General features: G+C 44.3%; 1 protein-coding gene across 1 annotated transcript; it reads left to right on the forward strand.

Annotated features, from left to right (window-relative positions):
* The first annotated feature begins 1,086 nt into the window (after positions 1-1,086).
* Positions 1,087-26,985, forward strand: FBXO7 (F-box protein 7). The gene is made up of 9 exons (XM_038756261.1): positions 1,087-1,312; positions 8,118-8,376; positions 11,207-11,434; positions 13,057-13,198; positions 14,826-14,909; positions 21,861-21,956; positions 23,578-23,754; positions 25,171-25,208; positions 26,171-26,985. Exons 1-9 carry the CDS (start codon positions 1,191-1,193, stop codon positions 26,573-26,575), a joined length of 1,551 nt encoding a protein of 516 aa, XP_038612189.1. The 5' UTR covers positions 1,087-1,190; the 3' UTR covers positions 26,576-26,985.
* The last annotated feature ends 205 nt before the right edge of the window (positions 26,986-27,190 follow it).

Below are 27,190 nucleotides of genomic sequence, written 5' to 3' on the forward strand. Positions count from 1 at the left end.
TTATTATTAAAACAAAAAATTACTCTGTGCACATTTTTCTCCTCAAAAACCTCCAATGATCATCCATCTGTCTTTTCATCAAGGACAAACGCCTCACCACGGACTTTATGGCACTCTGTGCTCTCCCTCTTAGCTATCCTTGCCCCCTCCCGCTACAATCGGGCCAGCACACTCCAATTTTTTAACACCAATCTTCTCACCGTGCGAGGTAGGGTGGGATGAGAGTACAGTGCTCTGCACATAGTAAGCGCTCAATAAATACGATTGATGATGATGATTGAGTGCTTTAAAGCAAATGATGAGGAGTTTCTGTTTAACCCGGAGGTGGATGGGCAGCCACTGGAGGTTCTTGAGGAGTGGGGAGATGTGAACCGAATGTTTTTGGCGACAGATCATCGATCGTATTTATTGAGCGCTTACTGTGTGCAGAGCACTGGACTAAGCGCTTGGGAAGTACAAGTTGGCAACATATAGGGCCTGGAATGCCCTCCCTCTGCCCATCCGCCAAGCTAGCTCTCTTCCTCCCTTCAAGGCCCTACTGAAAGCTCCCCTCCTCCAGGAGGCCTTCCCAGACTGAGCCCCTTCCTTCCTCTCCCCCTCGTCCCCCTCTCCATCCCCCCATCTTACCTCCTTCCCTTCCCCACAGCACCTGTATATGTGTATATATGTTTGTACAAATTTATTACTCTATTTATTTATTTTACTTGTACATATCTATTCTATTTATTTGATTTTGTTAGTATGTTTGGTTTTGTTCTCTGTCTCCCCCTCTTAGACTGTGAGCCCACTGTTGGGTAGGGACTGTCTCTATATGTTGCCAACTTGTACTGCCCAAGGGCTTAGTACAGTGCTCTGCACATAGTAAGCGCTCAATAAATATGATTGATTGATTGATTGATTGGTTGGTTGAATGAATGAATGAATGAATGAGAACGCGGCTCCCCCGCTAGGCGGCGCTGGCCCGCCTCCCGCCTCCCGCGCATGCGCGCGCCGACCTCCCATCCCGCGTCCCCGGCGGGGCTGCGCGCGCAGCCGGCCCCGCCCCCGGGCATCGCGCTCGATTGCTGGCGGGGTCGGAGCGCGCGCGCGCGTGCCCCCAGTCCCGCCCGTCGAGTACCGACGCATCGATCAACGACCCCGGCGGCAGGGCTAACGGCAGGGGGCGCCCCCCCCTCGGGCGGAGCGCCCCGATGAAGCTGCGCGTGCGGCTGGGGCCGCGGACGGGGTCGCTGGAGCTGCAGGGCGCCGAGCCCACGCTGGGGGAGCTGCGCGCGCACCTCCGCCGCACCCTGCTGCCCCGCTGGGGCTACAGGTACCAGCGCCGCCGCCAGGGGGCGCGGGGGCGGGGCGGGGCCGGGCCCTGAGGCGAGGGGGGGAGGGGCCTCCACAGACCTCACCTCCTCCGGGAGGCCTTCCCACACTCACCTCTCCCATAATTAATAATTAATAATAATAATAATGGAATTTATTACTATTATTACTATTATTATTGAGGAGGGGGCAGGTGAGGCGGAAGCACTTTACACACTTTAAAGCCCATGTGGTCAAGGGTTTTCCCATGATCCTCTCAGTGCTTTGAAGGTCACTTCAGGCATGGGGAAAAAAGATGGTCAATCAATCAATCAATCAATCGTATTTATTGAGCGCTTACTATGTGCAGAGCACTGTACTAAGCGCTTGGGAAGTACAAATTGGCAACACATAGAGACAGTCCCTACCCAACAGTGGGCTCACAGTCTAAAAGGGGGAGACAGAGAACAGAACCAAACATACCAACAAAATAAAATAAATAGGATAGAAATGTACAAGTAAAATAAATAAATAAATAAATAGAGTAATAAATATGTACAACCATATATACATGTATACAGGTGCTGTGGGGAAGGGAAGGAGGTAAGATGTGGTCATGACCACAGTGATGCTTGTGGTAAATTAGTAGAGTTAGTATAGTATAGTTGTGGTAAATTAAGCGCTTAGTACAGTGCTCTGCACACAGTAAGCGCTCAATAAATGTGATTGATTTATTAAGCGCTGACTATGTGCCAAGCACTGTTCTAAGCGCTGGGGAGGTTACAAGGTGATTAGGTTGTCAATCAATCAACCCATCGTATTTATTGAGCACCTACTGTGTGCAGAGTAAGCGCTTAGTACAGTGCTCTGCACATAGTAAGCGCTCAATAAATACGATTGATGCAGAACACTGTACTAAGCGCTTGGGAAGTCCAAGTCGGCAACATCTAGAGACGGTCCCTACCCAACAGTGGGCTCACAGTCTAAAAGGGGGAGACAGAGAACAAAACCAAACATACTTACAAAATAAAATAAATAGAATAGATATCATCATCATCAATCGTATTTATTGAGCGCTTACTGTGTGCAGAGCACTGCACTAAGCGCTTGGGAAGTCCAAGTCGGCAACATATAGAGACGGTCCCTACCCAACAATGGGCTCACAGTCTAAAAGGGGGAGACAGAGAACAAAACCAAACATACTAACAAAATCGAATAAATAGAATAGATATCATCATCATCATCATCAATCGTATTGAGCGCTTAGTGTGCAGAGCACTGTACTAAGCGCTTGGGAAGTACAAGTTGGCAACACATAGAGACAATCCCTACCCAACAGTGGGCTCACAGTCTAAAAGGGGGAGACAGAGAACAAAACCAAACATACTTACAAAGTAAAATAAATAGAATAGATATCATCATCATCAATCGTATTTATTGAGCGCTTACTGTGTGCAGAGCACTGGACTAAGCGCTTGGGAAGTACAAGTTGGCAACATATAGAGACAGTCATCATCATCATCAATCGTATTTGTTGAGCGCTTACTGTGTGCAGAGCACTGGACTAAGCGCTTGGTAAGTACAAGTTGGCAACACATAGAGACAGTCCCTACCCAACAGTGGGCTCACAGTCTAAAAGGGGGAGACAGAGAACAAAACCAAACGTATTAACAAAATAAGATAAATAGAATAGGTATGTACAAGTAAAATAAATAAATATATAGAGTAATAAATATGTACAAACATATATACAGGTGCTGTGGGGAAGGGAAGGAGGTAAGATGTGGGGGATGGAGAGGGGGAAGAGGGGGAGAGGAAGGAAGGGGCTCAGTCTGGGAAGGCCTCCTGGAGGAGGTGAGCTCTCAGGAGGGCCTTGAAGGGAGGAAGAGAGCGAGCTTGGCGGGTGGGCAGAGGGATTGGGGGCAGTCCAGGCTCGGGGGTCGATGGCGGGACAGGCGAGAACAAGGCCTAACGGTGAGGAGATTAGCAGCAGAGGAGCGGAGGGTGCGGGCTGGGCTGGAGAAGGAGAGAAGGGAGGTGAGGTAGGAGGGGGCCAGGGGATGGACGGACAGCCTTGAAGCCCAGGGTGAGGAGTTTCTGCCTGATGTGCAGATTGATTGGTAGCCACTGGAGATTTTTGAGGAGGGGAGTGATATGCCCAGAGCGTTTCTGGACAAAGATAATCCGGGCAGCAGCATCATGAAGTATGGATTGAAGTGGGGAGAGACACGAGGATGGGAGATCAGAGAGAAGGCTGATGCAGTAGTCCAGACGGGATGGGATGAGAGCTTGAACAAGCAGGCTAGCGGTTGAATGAACCAATGAGGGGAGGGGCCTACTGACAGCTCACCTCCTCCAGGAGGCTTTCCCACACTGAGCCCTCCCTTATCCTCTCTTCCCCTCCCCGCAGCCCTTGTGTCCATTTGTACCTAGTTATCACTATTGATTTTATCAATTGTGTCCATTTGTACCTATTTATTACCCTATTGATTTGACTAATGATGTGTAGATAGCTGTAATTCTATTTATTCTGACGGTTTTGACAGCTGTCTACTTGTCTGTCTACCCCCTTCTAGACTGTGAGCCCGTTGTGGGGTAGGGACCGTCTCTATCTGTTGCCCAATTGTAATAATAATGATGGCATTTATTAAGCGCTTACTATGTGCAAAGCACTGTTCTAAGCGCTGGATTGTACTTTCCAAGCGCTTAGTCCAGTGCTCTGCACGCAGTCAGCGCTCAATAAATACGATTGAATGGATGAATGAATGAATGACGGGCAAGGAGGGGAGGGGGAGGGCCCAGCCTCACTCTCAATCCGTCAGGCCATCATTCATTCATTCTTTCATTAATAATTATAATAATGATGGTATTTGTTATATATATATGTTATTTGTTATATATATGTATATATATGTGTGTACATATATTTTTTGTTATATATATTTTGTTATATATGTATATATGTTTGTACATATTTATTACTCTATTTATTTTACTTGTACATATCTATTCTATTTATTTTATTTTGTTAGTATGCTTGGTTTTGTTCTCCATCTCCCCCTTTTAGACTGTGAGCCCACTGTTGGGTAGGGACTGTCTCTATATGTTGCCAACTTGTACTTCCCAAGAGCTTAGTACAGTGCTCTGCACCCAGTAAGCGCTCAATAAATGCGATTGATTGCTTGCTTGATTAAGCACTTACTATGTGCCAAGCACTGTTCCAAGAGCTGGGGTAGATACGAGGTCATTCTTCTAGACCGTGAGCCCGCTGTTGGGTAGGGACCGTCTCTATATGTTGCAAACTTGTACTTCCCAAGCGCTTAGTACAGTGCTCTGCACACAGTAAGCGCTCGAAAAATACGATTGAATGAATGAACAGGTTGTCCCACGGGGAGCTCACAGTCTTCATCCCCATTTTCTAGATGAGGTCACTGAGGCACAGAGAAGTTAAGTGACTTGCCCAGAGTCACACAGCTGACAATTGGGAGAGCTGGGATTTGGACCCGTGTCCTCTGACTCCCAAGCCTGGGCTCTTTCCACTAAGCCACGCTGCTTCTCGTAATAATGATAATTATGGTATTTGTTGAGCGCTACGTGCCAGGCACTCTATTAAGCACCGGGGTGGATACAAGTCAATCAATCAATCAATCAATCGTATTTATTGAGCACTTACTGTGTGCAGAGCACTGTACTAAGCGCTTGGGAAGTACAAGTTGGCAACATATAGAGACAGTCCCTACCCAACAGTGGGCTCACAGTCTAAAAGGTTGGATTCGGTTCCTGTCCCACATGGGGCTCACACTCTCAATCCTCATTTTACAGATGAGGAAACCGAGGCCCAAAGAAGTGAAGTTCAGTCAATGTTGCCAGCTTGTACTTCCCAAGCGCTTAGTACAGTGCTCTGCACACAATAAGCGCTCAATAAATACGATCGATTGATTGATTCAATCGTTTTTATTGAACGCTTACTGTGGGTAGGGAATAGGTCCACCACCTTTATGTTGCACGCTCCCAAGTCAATCAATCAGTCAATCAATCGTATTTATTGAGCGCTTACTGTGTGCAGAGCACTGTACTGAGCGTTTGCACTGTACTAAGCGCTTAGTACAGTGTTCGGCACACAGTAAGGGTTCAGTTGATAGGCCTCTGTTGTGTTTGTGTGTAAGAGAGAAAGAGGTTTTGACCCCTGACTCCTTGCTGACCCACGGGCTTGCACTCCAACCTCTTTGGTCTCAAAATGGCCTTGGGTTTGGGAAAATGGGAACGCTCCAGAGAGAGCATATTTTGAATGTACAGTGAAGTTGTCATGTGCTAGGGTATATGCTAAAAAAAAAAAAACCCAAACAAACCCTCTAAACTATTGGTTCGGAGGTAGGGTTCATTTGGGTGCATTTTAAATGGTCTAGAAATGAAAGAAAACTCACCGTTCATTTTTATGGGAAAGAAAACTCACTTTATGGGTCACGCCGACTTTTTATAGGCCGCTCGCTGAGCCATGCGATGCTATTTTAAAAGTGAAACTAGCTTCATCCGACTCCAACTTAAACGGCACAGTTAGACTTGTGGTAATTTGGAAAAAGCAGATGTGTTCTTAAGGCGACTCATTTTCCCCTGCGGAACTGGTCCTATCGTTTCTGTATTTTGCTTTCAGCGCCTTCGGAGATGGGGTTGACCGCTAGCCACCCAAGTGGTTTTCTTTTAGACTGTGAGCCCACTGTTGGGTGGGGACCGTCTCTGTATGTTGCCAACTTGTACTTCCCAAGCGCTTAGTACAGTGCTCTGCACACAGTAAGCGCTCAATAAATACGATTGATTGATTTTGGGAGGCAGGTGGCATGAAAAGGGAACCAGCTCACCAGGGTCAGGCCACGAGACTGATTCAGGCCTGTGTAGGGACCCGGTTTCACTTTCCAACTTTTTGTTTTCACGGTTGAAACTGGCCTGCCAAAACTAGCTTTGAGCAAACAGAGCATTCCTTTCAAAACAGCCTTTTTGAACCTGTATTTTGGGAGATGTCGAATTTTTCTGGAGCTAGTACGTGCGTTTTTCTAGTTCCTGCCATTGCTTTTTTCAAAGACCCTCTTCAAAAGCTGTCTTCGTTTTCAGTAAAAGCCCCGCGTTTTCACCAACACATTTGAAAGCTGCCCTCAGCCTTAGAAGCTGGTGCAGCAACGTCATCTGAAAGGTACAAGGGAAATCAGGAACTATTTACCACAATATTTACACAGTAGCTGCTTCAGACAACCCTTATTGGGGGGTGAGGGAGTGGAGGGAGGGGTGCAGGGAGAGAGGGGATGCAGAAAAAAAGGAATTCTAGCCACTCACAAACACCCCCAAACAGGCTGGCTCGTTTGAGATAATATTTTTCCTCCTTCTGCCCTGTCAACTTTGAGCAGCTGGCAGGTTTTTAGCATGTTGTTTACAGAAGCAGTAACTAGAGAACTAGCTTCCATCATCTGATTTCATCTAAAATGTACACAGCACCGACTCTGAAGCTTGTGATGCCTGATGTGTTCAAATAAGGTGTAGCTAAGAAGTTTAGAGTGAATTACATTTGAAACAGGAGAAACTAGCCTGTGACCTCTGGGGAGTGCAAAGCTAGAAGAGAATGATTTCGACAGAATTTATGAATCCTTACTATTGGCCTATCAGAATATCATTCTTGAGAATTTCATGAACACGGAACAGTGCTTTTTCAATGTTTTGTTATTTCCGATAACAATCTTTTGAGACTACTGTTACCCATTGTAAAACTAGAGGATTTAAGTCCAAAAATTCGGTGCCAGTCTAAGGTGAGATACCAGAAGCTGTGCTTGTCAGTCAGTCGTATTTATCGAGTGCTTACAGGGTACAGAACATTGTACTAAGCGTTTGGGAGAGAATCATATAACACATCCCCCCACGACGAGCTTACAGTCTAGAGGACTGTAAACTAGAGATGAATGAATGGATGTGCTAGAAATGAATTCAGGGATCGCAGCTACCAAGAGCATTTGTAATAATAATAATAATAATGATGGCATTTGCTAAGCGCTTACTATGTGCAAAGCACTGTTCTAAGCGCTGGGGGGGATACAATACAATTTGTACTGCCACACACTTAGTACAGTGCTCTTCACATAGAGCTCAGTAAATATCATTGATCGATTCGTTCATTGTCATTCAGAGCCCCTTGTTCCTCATCTTGTTGTGTGGCCTAGTGTGACACGGGAGAAAAAAAACAAAAAAAAAGAACCGACCAAAAAACTTTTTCCAGAGTCGCACGAGTGGTAGAATCAGGAGTAGGATTTGTGCAAATATTTTGAAAGACCTCTCAAAACAATTCCGTCATATTTATTGACCACTTAATTTGTGCAGAGTTCTGTACTCAGTGCCTGGGAGAGTATGATAATAATAATAATAATAATGATGGCATTTATTAAGCACTTACTATGTGCAAAGCACTGTTCTAAGCGCTGGGGAGGTTACAAGGCGATCAGGTTGTCCCACGGGGGGCTCACAGTTTTAATCCCCATTTTACAGATGAGGTCACTGAGGCACAGGGAAGTGAAGTGACTTGCCCAAAGTCACACAGCTGAGAGTTGGTGGAGCCGGGGCTTGAACCCATGACGTCCGACTCCAAAGCCCGGGCTCTTTCCACTGCGCCACGCTGCTTCTCCGGTACAGTTGGTAGAACTGATAGAGGCAATCTTTGCCCCGCAGGAGCTTACAGCCTTCTTCGTTAAGCTATCTCGCGGTCACTGGTGCGCTTGTTGTATTTTCTGGATACGTAATTAAGAGTATTGGTGTTAAATAGTTATTTCTGTCCGTTTCCACCGTGTTTGCAGTTCCGATACCCGTTTTTCAATAACACTGAACAAGAAAGATGCCCTCACCGAAGATAACGAGACCTTGGCTTCGTATGGAATTGTCTGTGGGGACCTGATATGCTTAGTCCTTGAAGATGCCAACCTCCCTTCACCCACGGATTCAGCCCTTTCTGTACTTCAGGATAACAGCGAGCCTCCCTCGTCGACCACCGGCGGGCTCGACAATCTGCCTCCAGCACATTCGGCCCAAGATGATGTCCAGAGCGATGACTTTACGGTAAGTCCTGAAAGATGAAGACCACAACTAGTCTAGGTACCGTAAAAAGTTCAATCAGCGTATTAAGTGAATTCTAGACTGTTTTACTGCCTGAGGGTTGTTCGGAAAAGAATTAGTCAGGAGATGCAGTTATACTCTATTTACATTTACATTGTACTCAACCAAGCACTTAGTACCGTGCCGGGCACACAGCAAGTGCTCAATAAATACGACTGATTGAATGACACAGTCAAATATTTCAGGAGGATCAGCGTCCCAGCAATGTGGGGTTCGGTACAAGCGGGTGGAAAGAGCACGGGCCTGGGACTTGGAGGACTTGGGTCTAATCCCGGCTCTGCCCCTTTTGTGTGACTTTGGGCAAGTCACTTCGCTTCTCTGTGCCTCAGTTCCCTCATCTGCAAAATGGGGATTCAATACCTGTTCTCCCTCCTACTTAGAACGTGAGCCCTGTGTGGGGCCTGATAACCTTGTTTCTACCCCAGCGCTTTGTTCGGTGCTCGGCACGTAGTAAGTGCTTAAGAGATACCACAATTATCATCAGCGCTTAGAACAGTGCTCAGCGCTTAGAACAGTGCTCTGCACATAGTAAGCGCTTAATAAATGCCATTATTATTATTATTATTATTAGCACCATGGGCATCTCCAGAGTCTTCAGCACATGCAGTCAAATATCTCGGGAGGATCAGCCTCCCTGGCAGTGCGGGGGTTCAGCATCATGGATAGCGCAGTCTAGTCACTAGAACTTGGGCTTGGGAGTCAGAGGCCCTGGGTTCTAATCCTGCCTCTGCCAGTTGCTTGCTATGTGACCTTGGGCAAGTCACTTAACTTCTCTGTGCCTCGGCTTCCTCAACTGTAAAATGGGGATTAAATACCTGTTCTCCCCCCTGCTTGGACTGTGAACCCCATGTGGGACAGGGACTGTGTCCAACCTAATTAACTTGTACCCACCCCAGTGCTTAGCACAGTGTTTGACACATAGTAAGCGTTTACAAATACCACAAAAAATAAATAAAAAGTAAATAAACGGGCAGCTCCGGAGTCCTCAGGCCCCCCAGGGTAAGGCTGGGAGGTCAGTCATCCCCAGGGGGATCAGCTCCAAGCCGGTCCGACGCCAAGATCCGGAGAACCTTGGGAGACGTCGTGTGTGTCATAGGTGGAAAAGGGAGGGATGGGAGAGAATATTCTGAAATTTTCTATGCTAATTTGTACTTCCCAAGCGCTTAGTACAGTGCTCTGCACACAGTAAGCGCTCAATAAATACGATTGATGATGATGATGCAGAAGTTTTTGGGTTTTTTTTGTTTTTTCTTGCCTGTGTGTGGGAGGTGGGAATGCATCTATTCCCTCATAATTTAATTGCATTTTTGAAATTCTCTTGCCGGGAGTAGCACATAGATTCCCGAGGGGGAGTTTGTTTTCCTCACTCATAAGGGTCATGTGCTTTTGTTGGTGATAGTAGAATGTTTCAATATTAAGAGGGAGCGTGTGTTTCTTCTGGGCGACATCGTCGTCAGATGTGAACGGCCCAGGGGTGAAACGTAGTTGAGGTATTTGTTTTACTGGTTTATTTTTAGAAAACGTTCCTTCTTTTGAAAGGAATTTTCCCCTGGCTTCCTAATATCAGTCCTTAGCACATAGGCTCTGGAAGTCTTAGTATGGGCACCAAACTTGAAAACTTAAAAAGGGAGACGTAATGCATTTGACTTGGTGGAAGCTCCTCTTGTGTGTTCAGAAACTCAGACATAATAATAATAATAGTAATCATCATCATCATCATCATTCGTATTTATTGAGTGCTTACTATGTGCAGAGCACTGTACTAAGCGCTTGGGAAGTACAAATTGGCAACATATAGAGACAGTATTAATGATGGCATTTATTAAGCTCTTACTATGTGCGAAGCACTGTTCTAAGCGCTGGGGAGATTACAAGGTGATCAGGTTGTCCCACGGGGGCTAACAGCCTTAATCCCCATTTTACAGATGAGGTAACTGAGGCACAGAGAAGTGAAGTGACTTGCCCAAAGTCACACAGCTGACAATTGGCGGACCGGGATTTGAACCCATGACCTCTGACTCCAAAGCCCGTGCTCTTTCCACTGAGCCACACTGCTTCTCTATGTCTTGATTATCAGTGGAACTGGAAATAAATCTTCAAACTGCCATTTTAGCATTCACTTAATTTTAGCCCCTGGAAATCTTTTTTCTTTAGTAACAAGTTGCCTCCTTTCCCTGCCTTTGCGCAGCCTTTGGTAGAGCTTATAACGAGCACTGAAATGCCCAAAAGGTAGGCATCAGGAGTGAGAAAGGACAAAAGAGTTGGAAAGCCAGTTTCTGGATAATTGACAGTTGGCCGTATTAAATAATGCTGTAGTTATTTTCCAAAATGAGGGGAAAAATATTTTTTTTTTAGCCCTCCCACTCCTCAGCCCTCCCGAGGAGCTCTTTATTTTCATTACTGGTGATGACTTTCACAGATTCATTTGTTCCTGGAGTTTTTCATTTCCCATTTTAGACCATCGAAACTATTGGATGAATTTAATAGGGGATAGCAGCAACCAACCCTCCCTCTGACTCTCTGAAACAGCTCTCTATTCCCGCTTCAACAGATCAGTTGCGTGGTCAGTAAATTTTGCTGAGCAAAATGATCTACACCTTAATGAGGTCTCTTTCTAAAGTCTCCTCCGTCTGAGGTCCGCATCGCAGTTTGATTCTAGGTTGGGAATCAGTACAATATCAGTACAGTACAAAATTGTGCTCAGCTTTAGGGGATGGAAGTGTGTGGTGAAGTTTAGGAATCGGCTACGTTCCTTATTTCTCGTCTGTTTCAGGCAGGAACTAGTTTAGAGTTTGATCCTGGATTAATTCAACATGACGTGGACCTGGAAGAGACTGCAGGAAGTTATTTCTTTGAACCGATGCTGTGCAGTGAAGCTGTGGATGGGCAGGTGCCGCATTCACTGGAGACGTTATATCATTCAGCCGAGTGCACCAGTCCCAACGATGCCTTGATTGTACTGGTTCATCTCCTTATGCTGGAGTCCGGCTACCTCCCCCTGGTAAGCTCTGAAGGAAAAAGAAGCTGTTTTTAGATGTCGATAGCAACGGCGATGGTATTTGGTAAGCGCTCACCACGTGGTTGGCACTATTCAAAGTGATGGACACTGTTCTAAGCGCTGGATTTCCTTTCCAATTTTTGTAAGCGCTCGAGGGGACTTGTATGTCCCTCTGGTGATAGATCGAGTTCCCTCTTTGCTCAGTCTTTCAGTGGTATATTTTGAGTACAGAACACTGTACTAAGCAGTTGGGAGAGTAATAATAATAGTAATAATAATAATGGTATTTGTTAAGCGCTTACTATGTGCAAAGCACTGCTCTAAGTGCTGCAATGCAGTAGAGTTGGTAAACAGTCTTCTTCCATATAATAATAATAATAATAATAATGATAGTATTTATTAAGCGCTTACTATGTGCAAAGCACTGTTCTAAGCGCTGGGGAGGTTACAGGGTGATCAGGTTGTCCCACTGGGAGCTCACAGTTTTAATCCTCATTTTCCAGATGAGGGAACTGAGGCCCAGAGAAGTGAAGTGACTTGCCCAAAGTCACACAGCTGACAAGTGGCGGCGCCGGGATTTGAACCCATGACCTCTGACTCCAAAGCCCGGGCTCTTTCCATTGAGCCACGCTGCTTCCCCATGTACCCTCCCGGGTACATTTCGCCATCAGTAATAGCATCTGCCAAAACCAAGGACATTTTCGTGCTTAACCCTGAAGTGTAATAATCTCACCTAGGAGGCTTATTCTTAGTGCACATGCTATCTTACATCATTTTTTCGTTACGGAGACATTAAGGGACTGAAGAAAGACAGCAAGTTGCCTTGTGGAAAGAGCAAGGAGTCAGAAGACCTGGTTTCTAATCCCGGCTTTGGCACTTGCCTGCAGTGTGACCTTGGACAAGTCACTTTAATTTATGTCTACCTCAGTTTCCTCATCTGTAAAATGGGGACAAAATACCCGCTCTCCCTTTGACCCAGTCTGTGAGTCTTACCTCCATCTTACCTCCTTCCCTTCCCCACAGCACCTGTATATATGTAGATATGTTTGTACATATTTATTACTCTATTTATTTATTTATTTATTTATTTTACTTGTACATATCTATTCTATTTATTTTATTTTGTTAGTATGTTTGGTTTTGTCTCCCCCTTTTAGACTTTGAGCCCACTGTTGGGTAGGGACTGTCTCTATATGTTGCCAATTTGTACTTCCCAAGCGCTTAGTACGGTGCTCTGCACACAGTAAGCGCTCAATAAATACGATTGATGATGATGACGATGAGTCCCAAGAGAGACAAGGACTGAGTCCAAACTGATTATCGTGTGCCTAACCCCAGCGCTTAGTACAGCACTTGGCACATTATAGGTACTTAACAAATACCACGGTGATTAATATTACTGTTGTTATTATTCATTTCATCACCGTGCCAATATTACTGTAACTTATTTGAGATCAATTGTGCCCAGGAGCGCTTACAGTATTTTCTGTTCTATCCTTACATGCAGGCTTCTTGGGAGTATGGACGGTGCTCCCTTGTAGAGAATCTGGGGGCTCTTGCTAGTTTAACCGCTTTCTTAGTAAGATTGTCACTCAACAGGTTTGTCCTTCTCCTTATCTCCAAAGGGGACTGAAGCAAAGGCAGTGTCCATGCCGGAGAAATGGCGATCGGGTGGCGTGTATAAATTGCAGTACACACATCCCCTCTGTGAAGATGGCAGTGCCGCCCTAACTTGTGTGCCTTTGGGGAACCTGATCGTTATAAACGGTAACTTTCTAGAAAAAGCGATCGCTCTGGGCCGGTGGTTTTCTCCCTACTCTTTCCCACTCATTTCTTCGATTAGAACCTGTTCTCATTTCCCATTTGGGATAAACACCATTAGGAAATTAGGGAATATTCTGACCCTCGTGCAGCGTTCGTCAAGAACGTAAGGGAGAACTGAGCGGATTTTCAGGGTTTTATGGCGTATCTCGGATAGAGGATTCCTGGTGCCCGTTCCAAAGCTATTACTTTTTTCCTCTCTCTGTTTATTGATAGATTATACTCTCCCAAGCGCTTAATACAATGCTCTACACGCAGCGAGCGCTCAATAAATACGATTAACCCGACAAAACTCCGAGATTCTGCACTTTAGGTGTCAGGCTTTTGCCAGTGTAGATTTGAGTGGCCTCATTTCAAGTTCATTTTGTTCTTTAATTAGCTCAGCTCTTACACCATAAGAACTACTCTTATTCTCATGGTGGTACACTGAAAATGCCTTTTGATCCGAGAAATGAGACAGAAGCCACATTTGGATCCTTTGATAGAAAATGCTAGTTTTGTCTAGGAAGTAAATAGCCTTTCAAATTCTCAAAAATGTAGCTAAAATAGATGATCCCCTGACATCCATGTGAGCAGGCGACATTTTTTTTTTCCCTCTTCACTGCCATTTATCATTTCAGAAAAGTTTCTTAAAGTTTGGCCTTAGGCAGAATCGACTCGAACTTGAATTTGAGTCCTCTCGTATGCGTAGCCTGCGCAGTTCCAAGGACTTTGTTCTGCCAACTTGCAGGACCTTGCCTCACATATTTCTCCGTACAGGGCCGTAGCCAGACTCTGTTAGTCTAGTCCGTATTTAATTAGCGTCAGGAGGATTCATCAAATATGACAGCCAAGAGAGTTGAGTGTAGCTCGTTAAACTCCTTGACCCTTGGGAATATTCCCATGTTATAAAGTCTTGCTCTCTGGCCGTTCTTGGTGTATCAGGCAGTTGCAGACGCCCAGCACCCAGCCATCGTTTCTGACTCGATTCTGATCTCTGAAAAGCTGCAGTGTGCACTGGCATTTCCCCCTCCGCCCCACCTCCCCCCAAAAACATCCTTCTATCTGCACGTGAGCCAGGGCCCATCACTGGGCCTTTCACGGATTGTGATGAAGTGCGCCTTTGTTCTTTTTGATTAGAATGGGACCCTCCAGCCAAGCCAGAAATACTGATCTAGGGGAGGGAAGATTCAGTGAAAAGCTCGACTGCGGCATTCATCGGATGAACAGGGTCCATGACTCTCTCTGCCAAGGGTTAAGCCCAAAATAAACGGAATTATTAGTGACCTCGTTTGCAATAATAGTGTCTTTGTTTTCAGCTGCCTCCTCATAACGGTGCTGAAGTCTGTTTCGATTGCTAACAAGCGGCGGCCGACAGTGCTCGCTGGGCATTTTTCTGTGGTTTTACAATGCTTTTACGTCTCAATAAGGAGGCAGATTGAGACCGGGGGCCTCGCCCATGGTGGAACAACAGGTTAATGGCTTAGAATAACTTCTGCCCCTAGAGAAGGAGTCGGTGGGGTGACGGGGACCAAGGAAACAGAAGGCAGTGAAACTTCTGGGTTTGCTCATCATTCTTAATGTTTGTTTGCAGCCACATTGAAAATCAACAATGAGATAAGAAGTGTTAAAAGACTGCAGCTGCTGCCAGAATCTTTCATTTGCAACCAGGAGCAAGGTAATTAAAATGTCGCCTTTCTTAGTTCCCCCCCAGATCTCTGCGTAAAGCTTTGAGGAGGTGACATGAGCTTGGAAAACACTCCAAAGAGGTGTTCATCAAAAACAAATTCCTGAAGACATTGGTAGGCGTTCACTAACTGACACGGAAAAATCAGACCAGGTTTTGATAATGTTAAGTAGGCACTCACCATTTTAAGCAAAAATCAGATCAGAGTTTTAGACCTTTAGAGTTTTTCTGTTTCAGAGTGTCCCGGACTATTTTTATCCTTTGGGTGAAATATTTTCTTGTTCCAAAGACAAATGGTTGTCTGTGGACCTCTTTGTCCCCGAGGAATTTAAAGGTTGCTCGGTGTCTGCAAAGCCTCGGAACCTCGGAGCAGATTTTGAACCCTGGAGTGGCAGTGAAGCTCATGGGTCAGTCAGACAGTCAATCCTATGTATTGAGCGCTGAATGTGGGCAGAAGCCTATACTAAGCACTTGGGAGAGTACAATATAATGACACATTCTTTGCCCAAAATGAGCTTACAGTCTAGAGTGGGAAAGATCTCATTACATAATAATAATAATAATAATAAAACAGCAAAGGTTATTATTGTGGTATTTGTCAAGTGCTTACTATGGGCCAAGGATGTACTAAGCACTGAAAGTCAGGGTGAAATGTGACCCCGACTGATCTTGTGATTGCCAACATCAAGTTCAAAACTGACTGTTGAGGCGGCAAGGAGGTTTGGTTTGATTTTGGTTGTTTTGCTCCATATGACTCTAATAGTAATAATAATAATAATAATAATAAAATAGTTTTATTTCTCAAGTGCTTATTATGTAGCAGGTACTAAGCACTGGCGAAGATACAAGTTAATTGAGTTGAAAGCATTTCTTAAAAAAATAATAATAATAATGGTATTTGTTAAGTGCTTAGTATCAATCAATCAATCAATCGTATTTATTGAGCGCTTACTATGTGCAGAGCACTGTACTAAGTGCTTGGGAAGTACAAGTTGGCAACATATAGAGACAGTCCCTACCCAACAGTGGGCTCACAGTCTATCTAGCACTGTTCTAAGCACTGGAGTAGATACAAGGTTCTCAGATTGTCTCAGATTGTCCCACATGGGCTCACAGTCTTCATCCCCATTTTACAGATGAGGTAACTGAGGCACAGAGAAGTGAAGTGACTTTCCCAAAGTCCCACAGCTGATAAGTGGCGGAGCCGGCATTAGAACCCACGACCTCTGACTCCCAAGTCTGGGCTCTTTCCACTAAGCCACACTGCTTCTGTCCCACAGAGGGTTTACAGTCGTAATCCCCATTTTACAGATGAGGTAACTGAGGCATCGAGAAGTGAAGTGATTTGCCCAAGTTCACACAGCAGACGAATGGCAGAGGCAGGATTAGAACCCACGTCCTTTTGACTTCCAGGGCCCTGCTCTACCCACGAGGCCACGCTACTTTGGAGTTATTGAAAACAACCTCCTGAGCGTTGCTTCAGCTAGGAGGCTGATGCTGCAGACTTCTCCAATCAATCAATCAATCAATCAATCATATTTATTGAGCGCTTACTGTGTGCAGAGCACTGTACTGAGCGCTTGGGAAGTACAAGTTGGCAACATATAGAGACAGTCCCTACCCAACAGTGGGCTCACAGTCTAAAAGGGGGAGACAGAGAAAAAACCAAACATACTAACAAAATAAAATAAATAGAATAGATATGTACAAGTAAAATAAATAAATAAATAAATAAATAGAGTAATAAATATGTACAAACATATATACATATATACAGGTGCTGTGGGGAAAGGAAGGAGGTAAGATCATCATCATCATCAATCGTATTTATTGAGCGCTTACTGTGTGCAGAGCACTGTACTAAGCGCTTGGGAAGTACAAGTTGGCAACGTATAGAGACAGTCCCTACCCAACAGTGGGCTCACAGTCTAAAAGGGGGAGACAAAACCAAACATACTAACAAAATAAAATCAATAGAATAGATATGTACAAGCAAAATAAATAAATAAATAAATAGAGTAATAAATATGTACAAACATATATACATATAGATAGGTGCTGTGGGGAAGGGAAGGAGGTAAGATCATCATCATCATCAATCGTATATATTGAGCGCTTACTGTGTGCAGAGCACTGTACTAAGCGCTTGGGAAGTACAAATTGGGAACATATAGAGACAGTCCCTACCCAACAGTGGGCTCACAGTCTAAAAGGGGGAGACAGAGAACAAAACCAAACCTACTAACAAAATAAAATAAGTAGAATAGATATGTACAAGTAAAATAAATAAATAAATAGAGTAATAAATATGTACAAACATATATACATATAGACAGGTGCTGTGGGGAAGGGAAGGAGGTAAGATCATCATCATCATCAATCGTATATATTGAGCGCTTACTGTGTGCAAAGCACTGTACTAAGCGCTTGGGAAGTACAAATTGGCAACATATAGAGACAGTCCCTACCCAACAGTGGGCTGACAGTCTAAAAGGTGCTGTCAGTCTAAGTCTAAGATGGGTAAGATGCTCCAAGTAGGGGAGTGAGAGACAAGCTAATTTAAAATGACTTTTCCATCCTGATGCACGGCTTTGAAATCTTCGGTTTCAGAATAATACAATATGGATTTAGAATCTTTGCCAAACGGCACCGATGACATCTGCCTCATCCTGTAACATTTCTGCTACCAATCAATACCTGTTCTCCCTCCTATGTAGAGTGGGAGACCCATGGGGGCCAGGGACAATGTCTCACCTGATTAACTAATCTCAGCGCCCTAGAACAGTGTTCGACAAATAGGGAGTGTTTAACAAACGTAATAATAAACAGTGATAATTCTCAGCTGAGGGGACTTCTGAGGTCTTTCTGTCAAGTGCGTAGAGGAAGGGCTTGGCCAAATGCAGAGAACACAGGCCTGGGAATCAGAAGGACCTGGGTTCTAATACTGGGTCTGCCACTTGTCTGCTGCGTGAACTTGGGCAAGCCACTTGGCTCCTCCGGGCCTCAGCTACCTAGCTGTAAAATGTAGATTAAGGTTGTGAGCCCCATATGGGACATGGAGTGTGCCCAACCTGATTATCTTGTACCTACCCCAATGTTTAGTGCAGTGCTTGGCACATACCACTTAACAAATACCATTAAAAAATGTATTTTTAAATGTATTGGAAGCAGCGTGGCTCACTGGAAAAGAGCCCGGGCTTTGGAGTCAGAGGTCGTGGGTTCAAATCCCGGCTCTCCCAACTGTCAGCTGTGTAACTTTGGGCAAGTCACTTACCTTCTCTGGGCCTCAGTTCCCTCATCTGGAAAATGGGGATTAAGACTGTGAGCCCTCCGTGGGACAACCTGATCACCTTGTAACCTCCCCAGCGCTTAGAACAGTGCTTTGCACATAGTAAGCGCTTAATACATGCCACCATTATTATTATTATTATTTTATCAAGAGGATGAGGATCTATTTGGGAGTGACCAATAATCAGATTCTTCATTTTATGGTAAGGGGGTTGTGGAGATTAAGAGCTGCTCTCGATGTTGTTGATTACGTGGAGCTAAACAGAGGATTAGGCCGCTATTCATCTTGCCGTCATGAGCTCTCAGGCAGCGTGGCTCAGTGGAAAAAGCCCGGGCTTTGGAGTCAGAGGTCATGGGTTCAAATCCCGGCTCTGCGACATGCCTGCTGTGTGACCTTGGGCAAGTCACTTCACTTCTCCGAGCCTCAGTTCCCTCATCTGTAAAATGGGGATTAAGACTGTGAGCCCTACGTGGGACAACTTGATCACCTTGTATCCCCCCAGCGCTTAGAACAGTGCTTTGCACATAGTAAGCGCTTAACAAATGCCATTATTATTATTATTATTCTGATTGGAATGTTGACTATTCAGTGGCTTAATAAATGCCATCATTATTATTATTATTATTATTTTATCAAGAGGATGAGGATCTATTTGGGAGTGACCAATAATCAGATTCTTCATTTTATGGTAAGGGGGTTGTGGAGATTAAGAGCTGCTCTCGATGTTTTTGATTACGTGGAGCTAAACAGAGGATTAGGCCGCTATTCATCTTGCCGTCATGAGCTCTCAGGCATATTCTGATTGGAATGTTGATTATTCAGTGGCTTAATAAATGGCATCATTATTATTATTATTATTTTATCAAGAGGATGAGGATCTATTTGGGAGTGACCAATAATCAGATTCTTCATTTTATGGTAAGGGGGTTGTGGAGATTAAGAGCTGCTCTCGATGTTTTTGATTACGTGGAACTAAACAGAGGATTAGGCCGCTATTCATCTTGCCATCATGAGCTCTCAGGCCTATTCTGATTGGAATGTTGACTATTCAGTGGCTTAATAAATGCCATCATTATTATTATTATTATTATTTTATCAAGAGGATGAGGATCTATTTGGGAGTGACCAATCATCAGATTCTTCATTTTATGGTAAGGGGGTTGTGGAGATTAAGAGCTGCTCTCGAGGTTTTTGATTACGTGGAGCTAAACAGAGGATTAGGCCGCTATTCATCTTGCCGTCATGAGCTCTCAGGCATATTCTGATTGGAATGTTGACTAGTCAGCGGTTTTAACCTAGCCGTAAACTTGAGGCAGATTGAAATTTCACCCAAGAGTTCCCATCCCGAGAGCAGATTTATCTTGTTCTTACAGCAGCCGTATGTACGTTGCTGGCTCCGGAGGTCTATCCTGGGGTGAAAAGTGCAATCCTTGGTCCAGGGGCAGTTTGGAAGGACCAGCCCTGAGGAGAGATCAGTGGCAGTGATGGCAGCACTGTTCCATAATTTATTCTTCACTGTTCCACTTCTTGTTGGTCTCCCAGTGGCAGTAGGAACCCCAGGGAGCCAGTTAGAAGTAATTATAATAATAATAACGGTACTTGTTAGGCGCTTACTATATGCCAAGCACTGTTCTAAGTGCTGGGGTAGATACAGGTTAATTAGGTTGGACACATTCCCCATCCACTTCCTGCTCACCTCCTTCCCTTCCCCACAGCACCTGTATATATGTATATATGTTTGTACATATTTATTACTCTAGTTATTTATTTTACTTGTACATATCTATTCTATTTATTTTATTTTGATAGTATGTTTAGTTTTGTTCTCTGTCGCCCCCTTTTAGACTGCGAGCCCACTGTTGGGTAGGGACTGTCTCTATATGTTGCCAACTTGTACTTCCCAAGCGCTTAGTACAGTGCTCTGCACACCGTAAGCGCTCAATAAATGTGATTGGTTGATTGATTGATTGCTCACACTCTTCCTCCCCATTTTACTTGTACTTCCCAAGAGTTTAGTACAGTGCTCTGCACACCGTAAGCGCTCAATAAATACGATTGGTTGATTGACTGATTGCTCACACTCTTCCTCCCCATTTTACTTGTACTTCCCAAGCGCTTAGTACAGTGCTCTGCACACAATAAGCACTCAATAAATACGACTGAATGAATTTTACAGATAACTGAGGTGCAGAGAAACAAAGTGACCTGCCCAAAGTCACACAAAAGGCAAGTGGCAGATCTGGGATTACAACCCAGGTCCTTACGACTCGCGGGCTCAACCGACAAGATCAAGCTGCTTCTCCACATACATGATAGAAAGACTTCAAAAGTCCACTCAGCTTATAATTATCATTAGTGATGGTATTAAACGCTTACTATGTGCCAGGCACAGTACTAAGCGCTGGGGTGCATACAAGCAAATTGAGTTGGACACAGCACTTGTCCCACGAGGGGCTCACGGTCTTAACCCCCATTTTACAGATGAGGTAACTGAGACACAGAGAAGTAAAGTGACTTTCCCAAGGCCACAGAGCAGACAAGTAGCGTAGCAGGGATTAGAACCCATGACTTTCCGACATCCAGGCCCGTACTCTATCCACTGTGCCATGCTGCTTTTCACATATTTGTTAAACGCTTACTATTTGTCAAACACATATCTGCCCTTGTCCTCTTTTTTTATAACCCAATTCCACGACCTTTTTATATAAAAAAACCTCTAGATTTCTAGAAGTGAAGCAGAGTGATTTCTCCCTTGTGCTAGCCCTTAGGGTAAATTGTGAGCTGGAAATTGTCAGGCAGTCTCCATCAGGAGATTCTTATGAAATCTCTTAAATATCACACATCCTTATTAAAATAGTTCATGTTTGTGCCTGGTCTCTGAGAGCTTTTTAAATAGTGAAAATGAGGAGAGTAAAAGGTTAGTAGGTAGTGTGTCTCAGCAAATGTTTGTAAAATTTCCATTCTGTTTCCGTTGGATGTGTTTCTTAAAAAGGTAAGTTGGGACAATACTCTCTTTGAAACTGGCTACAGGTGAAATATGATGTCCACAAATGTTAAGGGGATTTTTCTGACATCTAAAGCACTCATTAATTAGTGTCATCGTCACTTTGACTCATTTAATAAGAACCTGTAATAGGGATGTGGCATGTGATTGGAGCTGTCAGCCATTTGATATCTTCCTATAAAATATTTTACTAGGCTATTGAGGGGATGGAAAAATGTAATGCAAGTTAGCAAGTCAGCTTTGACACTGGGGACTATGACTAAAATAGTTTGTTAAAACAATATTCAGTGTCTGTTTCAACCCAGGAACGTGGGAGGTGTTTTGTCAGTGAAGAGGAAGAATTAAGCCTTCATGCAGAAGCTCTCTTTCCTCGTCCTTGTCTGGCAAAGTTATTACAGGAGCTTACTTGTTCAGTCTTCCTTGATATTTGGCACAACCCCCTGCATTAATGACTGGCCGGAATGTTTCACCTTATGGCTTTCATTTGGTACAAAAGTGTCGGTTCCTCTTGCAAAGTCGATTTTTTTTCTCATTTGAAAAAATTAATGTCCTGAAACAAGATATGGCCAATTTTGTTGCAAAAGTATATTCCTTGGGCTTATGTAGGATTGCTTGCCCTTACAATCTCTCTTTATTTGTGTTTTGACAGAGGAAAATGCAGCCAGGGTATACAAGGATCTTCAGAAGCTGTCCCGGCTCTTTAAAGACCAACTAGTTTATCCTCTTTTGGCTTTTGCCCGACAAGGTAAGGAATGACGAAGGCAGAGTCCTTCATTGAAGGATTCGCTTAAACTTCTCATGTTGACTTCAAGGAAGACTGAAATAGAATAAACGTTACATACAATATCTCCTGATTGCTAACAAAGAAGGTCTAACAGAACAGACAAAAATTGGAAATTACTGGTGTAACAAGCACAAGACTACTTTCTTGGAGGAATCTTTGCTATTGTTGCACCGTTTGGGAACTACAGGCTATGATCTGTGTACTTTGGGGCTTAGGTTTTACCCGATTAGTCAGATACAAGTTGTGGGTAGGGAATGTGCCCACCAATTCTGTTGTACTTTCCCAAGCACTTGGCACAGTTCTCTGCTGCAGTAAGCACTCAATAAATACCATTGATGATGATGAAGAAGTGAACGGTATGTGGGGAGTGAAAGTAAGGGTAAAGAGGGCAATTTCCTTGTAAAGGAAACCCACGTCAGAGGAATTTGAGATAGGAAAGACCAGGCAGTATCCCGGAGTTTGTTGCCTAGTTTATACTTTCAAATATTTATCTAGACATTCTTAAAAGGACACACAATTTGGCCGTATTGCCCAGTCTAACACATCTCACTGCTGATCATTTTTCCTGATAATGCGGTCTAAACCCTTCGTCTGTGATTTCATTCCTTATCTTCCCTTCGCTGGACTAGATACTTTCTCTTCCCAACTTCTGGAGGTCTTTAGCTGCAGTTATCCCCATCATTCCATCTTCCTCTCTAACGTTTTCCTTTCTGCAGAATGTGCGCCCTTAGAGGTGTTTCTCAGAGTTCATTGTCATTGCAGCAACTTGCAGGTATTGCCCTTTCACGATCATTAATAAAGGTTTTCACTGAGTGCCCAATGCTGATGGATCAGCAAGACGCCGCCAGATATCTTTGTCCCCTTGTGACCGATTGTTTTTAGGGATTGAGTGTGGGGGCCTTTTTAGTTATTAAGGCTCAGCTAGGGCTAAATTTTCAAATTCTCTCTTCAGTATTACCCTGGTAGAGCTCTCAGCTCTGCCTGTCTGTCCCAACCAGCATTGGGAAGGATGCAGGGACAGAGATTTGGGTTTCCTTTGAGGTTCGAAGTTCTCTGTGCTGAATTTCCCTTCCGTTAGTTCCAGCTAATTTTTCTCTTTAAGACATTTTTAGTTAACTCTTCATTTTCCTTTATCTTTACCTGACTCTGTTGTATTGTACTCTCCCAAGCGCTTAGTACAGTGTTCTGCACACAGGAGCTGCTCAATAAATACCATTCATTGATAAGACACCTTTTTGGTCACTTGTATTCATGATGAAATGTACATTTTCAGTGTGTTGGGGTCGTGGGTGCTATATACATTTTGTTGCTCATTAATTCACCACTCGGGTAGCTTGTAAAATAGGATTAGAGTTTTTGATTCGGTTATGTGAAACATCAACAATAATGGGTTTTAGCTGCCGCCTGTGCTTGAAGGTTGGCATTGATAGAATAGGCCAGTTTTCTTCATTGAGTTGACTTGCAATACATAAGTCATACAGCCTTTATGTATTGTGGGAAGATTATATCAATTTCAGAATTCTTTTGAGTTAAAATGATTAATGGATTGCCAGTAACTCTCCTTTTCCCCTTTCTTTTCTAGCCCTGAACCTCCCCGATGTTTTTGGCTTGGTGGTACTCCCTCTGGAACTGAAGCTCCGGATTTTCCGCCTGCTGGATGTCCGTTCTGTCCTTTCTCTGTCTGCTGTCTGCCGAGACCTCTTAACTGCTTCCAACGACCAGCTCTTGTGGAGGTTTATGTATCTTCGGGACTTTAGAGGTGATTCCCGTAATGGCGTATTAATGCGAAGCAAGAAAATTAGGCTTCCCACGGGAAGTCGTAATTGAGCAGGGGGTACCAAGGGCCTTCAGTGTGGGACTTTATTGTTAGCCCAACAATGTCGGGAGTTTGTCCATCCAGCCGCACCTGAATCAGACGGCTTCTTGCCTTCATAAAGGCCCTCTGTTTCCCCAGTCTTTGGCTTCTCCGGAGCACAGGGGACAGTCGCCCCAGATTGTAAATGTAAAGTCTAAAAGGAATGGAACCGAAATACCCAGGCTTTTTCACTTATCTCTTAAACCCGGATTGGAATTCCCAGGTGAAAGGCTATTCATTATTACGCATGGAAACCGTAATCTACTGTGTACTTGATTCCTCCCTTTTTCTTCTACTTTTTTGTACGCATGTCAGTCCTGTATTTCTCAAGTTAAAGTGCAGATGCGAGCGGATTAGACCCTTTAAATGAGACTTTTTTGAATTAATGAGGAATCCCTACAGTTTGGTGACTGTGGGCACCGGCATTACATCCTTGAGTATTTCAAAGCCCTCACCCATGGTATTAAAGTATTTCTGATAAACAGTTTAGTCGCCCTATAAAAACTGCAACTGTTGTGGATTGAGAAATATGTTTTAAGATCCGTGTGGGAAGAAATGATGCCATATCTGTACCATTGTGGCAGATCCCTCCTTATTTTTTTGGTATATGTTCAGCGCCTGTTATGTGCCAGTCACGTTACCAAGCGCTGGGGTAGATACAAGATAATCGGGTTAGACACAGTCCTTGTCCCACATGGGGCTTACAAGTCCCTATTTTACGGATGAGGTAACTGAAGCACAGAGAAGTGAAGTGACTTACCCAAGGCCACACAGCAGACAAGTGATGGAGCTGGGATTAGAACCTAGGTCCTTCTGACTCTCAGGCCCATGGTCTATCCAGTAGCTCACACTGCTTCTCAATGTGGTGTTTAATATTATGCCTTTCAGCCCTTTTCCCTTATCGTCAAACTCTTTAAAGTTTGCTTCTTAAGGATAGGAGACCAAAGGTTGATCTGAATTGTGTGCAACAGGGCCAAGAGCTTAAAGAATACAGAAGGACAGTTTAAAGTGTGGAGTTCTTACTGGGATGATGTGCAGAAACAATCCGGCTTATAGATGATCTGCTTAAGTATCACCCCGAATGAACACAGTATCTGTATCTCCAGAGAGAGCGCGCTTGGGGCTTCTGAAAGTACTCATTAGATAAAATAGTTATGGGCATAATCCGTTGGGAGTCAGGAGAGAAATCAACATCTCTAGTGGTACTTAATGGGTCTCCCAGAGTCTGGAATGCCTGAACTCTTCCATCCGCCGCATCATCAAACGGCAAAGGCAATGAAAGTATTAATTAAAGTAATGTCTTAACTCTTTCTTTTGTAGATTCTACTTCCAGGTCTCGAGACACAGATTGGAAAGAAGTAGGTGTCTTCTTTTTTTTAAAACACACACACACACACACACACACACACACACAAAAAAAAAACCAACAACAACCTAGATATCAACTTTTTCTCCATCCTTCAAAGAAGTAGTTTCTGAGTTTCTACTGCCTGCCAACATGGCCAGGCAGAGATGTTCTAAGCCACCTAGCCAGTGAAAGCTGTCTGCTGGGGTTAGCTATTGTTTGGGGACATTGAACAAAGGGATATCATGAAGAGTTGGAATTTGAGTCTTAAAGCCTTGAATGGAGCCCTGGATCCCAATACTCAATCTGAGTGTTTTCTCTCTCCAAGATATGCAAGTTTTTTTTTAAATGAATCCCTTTGACTAGTTTGATATAAAAAAGTTAATTTAGGGCTTCCCATTTTTTTTTATTTTAGTATTTGTTGAATACAATTTTAAGTAATTATGTGCCCCATAACACCACTTTGGAAAGAGTTCAACTTAGAGATGCCCACAGTTGGGCTGTGGCCCAGAAATAGATGGGAGCCTCTCTCTTCAGTAAAGCAGATGGCTCTGACTCTGACCTTAGCTTGACCGCAGCGTAGTTGCCTGCCTTACAATGGTTTACAGACTAGCAGCTCAAACCAAATTCTCTCAAGAGCTTGCCTCATCCCTGCAGGCAGATAATGGAGTGAGACTTCTCCTGCCCTCTTTGTTAAGAGGAAAAAATCAGGGTAGATGGATATGTGAAGTCAATCGATGGTATATAGCGAGCACTTACTCTGGGCAGTGCATTTTACTAAGCACCTGAGAGAGTCCCAGTTTAGTTGGTAGGCACAATCTCTGCCCTCGAGGAACTCCAAGCTCTTAGTACAGTGCTCTGCGCACAGTAAGCGCTCAGTAAATACAATTGAATGAATAAACTCCCAAGTGAAGGCAGAAGTTAGGTGAAAAAGAAAAGGCACTCACCATACTTTGCTTTATCCTCTTTCTGCAGCTCTACCGGAGGAAGCAGAAGCAGAGGAAAGATGCCCTGAGGTGGAGACACACCATGTTCCTCCCAACACAACCCCACCCCATCCCCTTCCATCCCAGCCCCTTCTACCCGAGTCCGTTCCCACCCAACCCCTTCTCTCCCAATCCTTTGTATCCCCCAGGGGTCATTGGTGGAGAATACGATGAGAGACCTTCGCTCCCTTATGTTGGGGACCCAATTAATTCCCTCATCCCTAATCCCGGGGAGACCCGTGGCCATTTCCCTCCGTTCCGACCCCGTTTCGATCCGATTGGCCCGCTTCCGGGACCCAGTCCGGGGCTGCCAGGACGAAGTGGCCCCAATGACAGGTTCCCCTCCAGACCCGGCCGAGGGAGACCGACAGACATCCGCTTCTCGTTCATGTGACCTATTTCCCCGCCCCCGATCAGTTTTCCACCTTACTCATTGTGCGCGCTTTGGTTTTGTTTTCTTTCTAAAGCAGGAAAGCAATATCCTTGGGGCATCGACTCCAGTGTTTTATTTTGATTGCGGTGATGAAGTGTGCACACACAAGGATCCCCTTGAGCACAAAGTGCAACGAAAACCCTGGGTGGGAGGGTCTCAAGGAGTTGTCTAAAACCAAAAGTGGCTTCGGAAGAGCTTCACTGGGCATAACAGGCCACTGACTTTCTCCCTCATCATCGTCTTCGAATAGGATGAGGAAGGGTGCTTATTTTATGCAGCACATCATCAGGTCAAAAACCTATATGGGCAGACAACAAGCTAGCTGTGACTTATTACTGGAAAGCGCGTAATAAATCCTCAGGATAACCTCATAACTTGTTGGCACTTCTTAGGAAACCGGCCTTTCATATGTCGCCTTGCCGATTTGTCTATTTGACGTGGCTTTTGTGTAGGTTTGGCTGGGAATTGCGTGAGATGGACGAATGACTCCTGAAAACGGGGCCGAGTGAGTATTACCTCAAACTCCTTCGTGTCTAGCTTTGTCCCCTGGGCGAGTTTCAGCTTTTGAAGAATATT

This window comes from Tachyglossus aculeatus, chromosome 14, assembly GCF_015852505.1.
Source record: "Tachyglossus aculeatus isolate mTacAcu1 chromosome 14, mTacAcu1.pri, whole genome shotgun sequence".
Lineage (NCBI taxonomy): Eukaryota > Metazoa > Chordata > Mammalia > Monotremata > Tachyglossidae > Tachyglossus > Tachyglossus aculeatus.

What these genes read in the sequence shown, in the direction of transcription:
- FBXO7 (XM_038756261.1), top strand. Translation starts at nt 1,191, where the DNA reads ATGAAGCTGCGCGTGCGGCTGGGGCCGCGGACGGGGTCGCTGGAGCTG. An exon ending in TCCAGAGCGATGACTTTACG is followed by an intron (nt 8,377 to 11,206) that starts GTAAGTCCTGAA and finishes CGTCTGTTTCAG; the next exon opens with GCAGGAACTAGTTTAGAGTT. An exon ending in GAGACACAGATTGGAAAGAA is followed by an intron (nt 25,209 to 26,170) that starts GTAGGTGTCTTC and finishes CTCTTTCTGCAG; the next exon opens with CTCTACCGGAGGAAGCAGAA.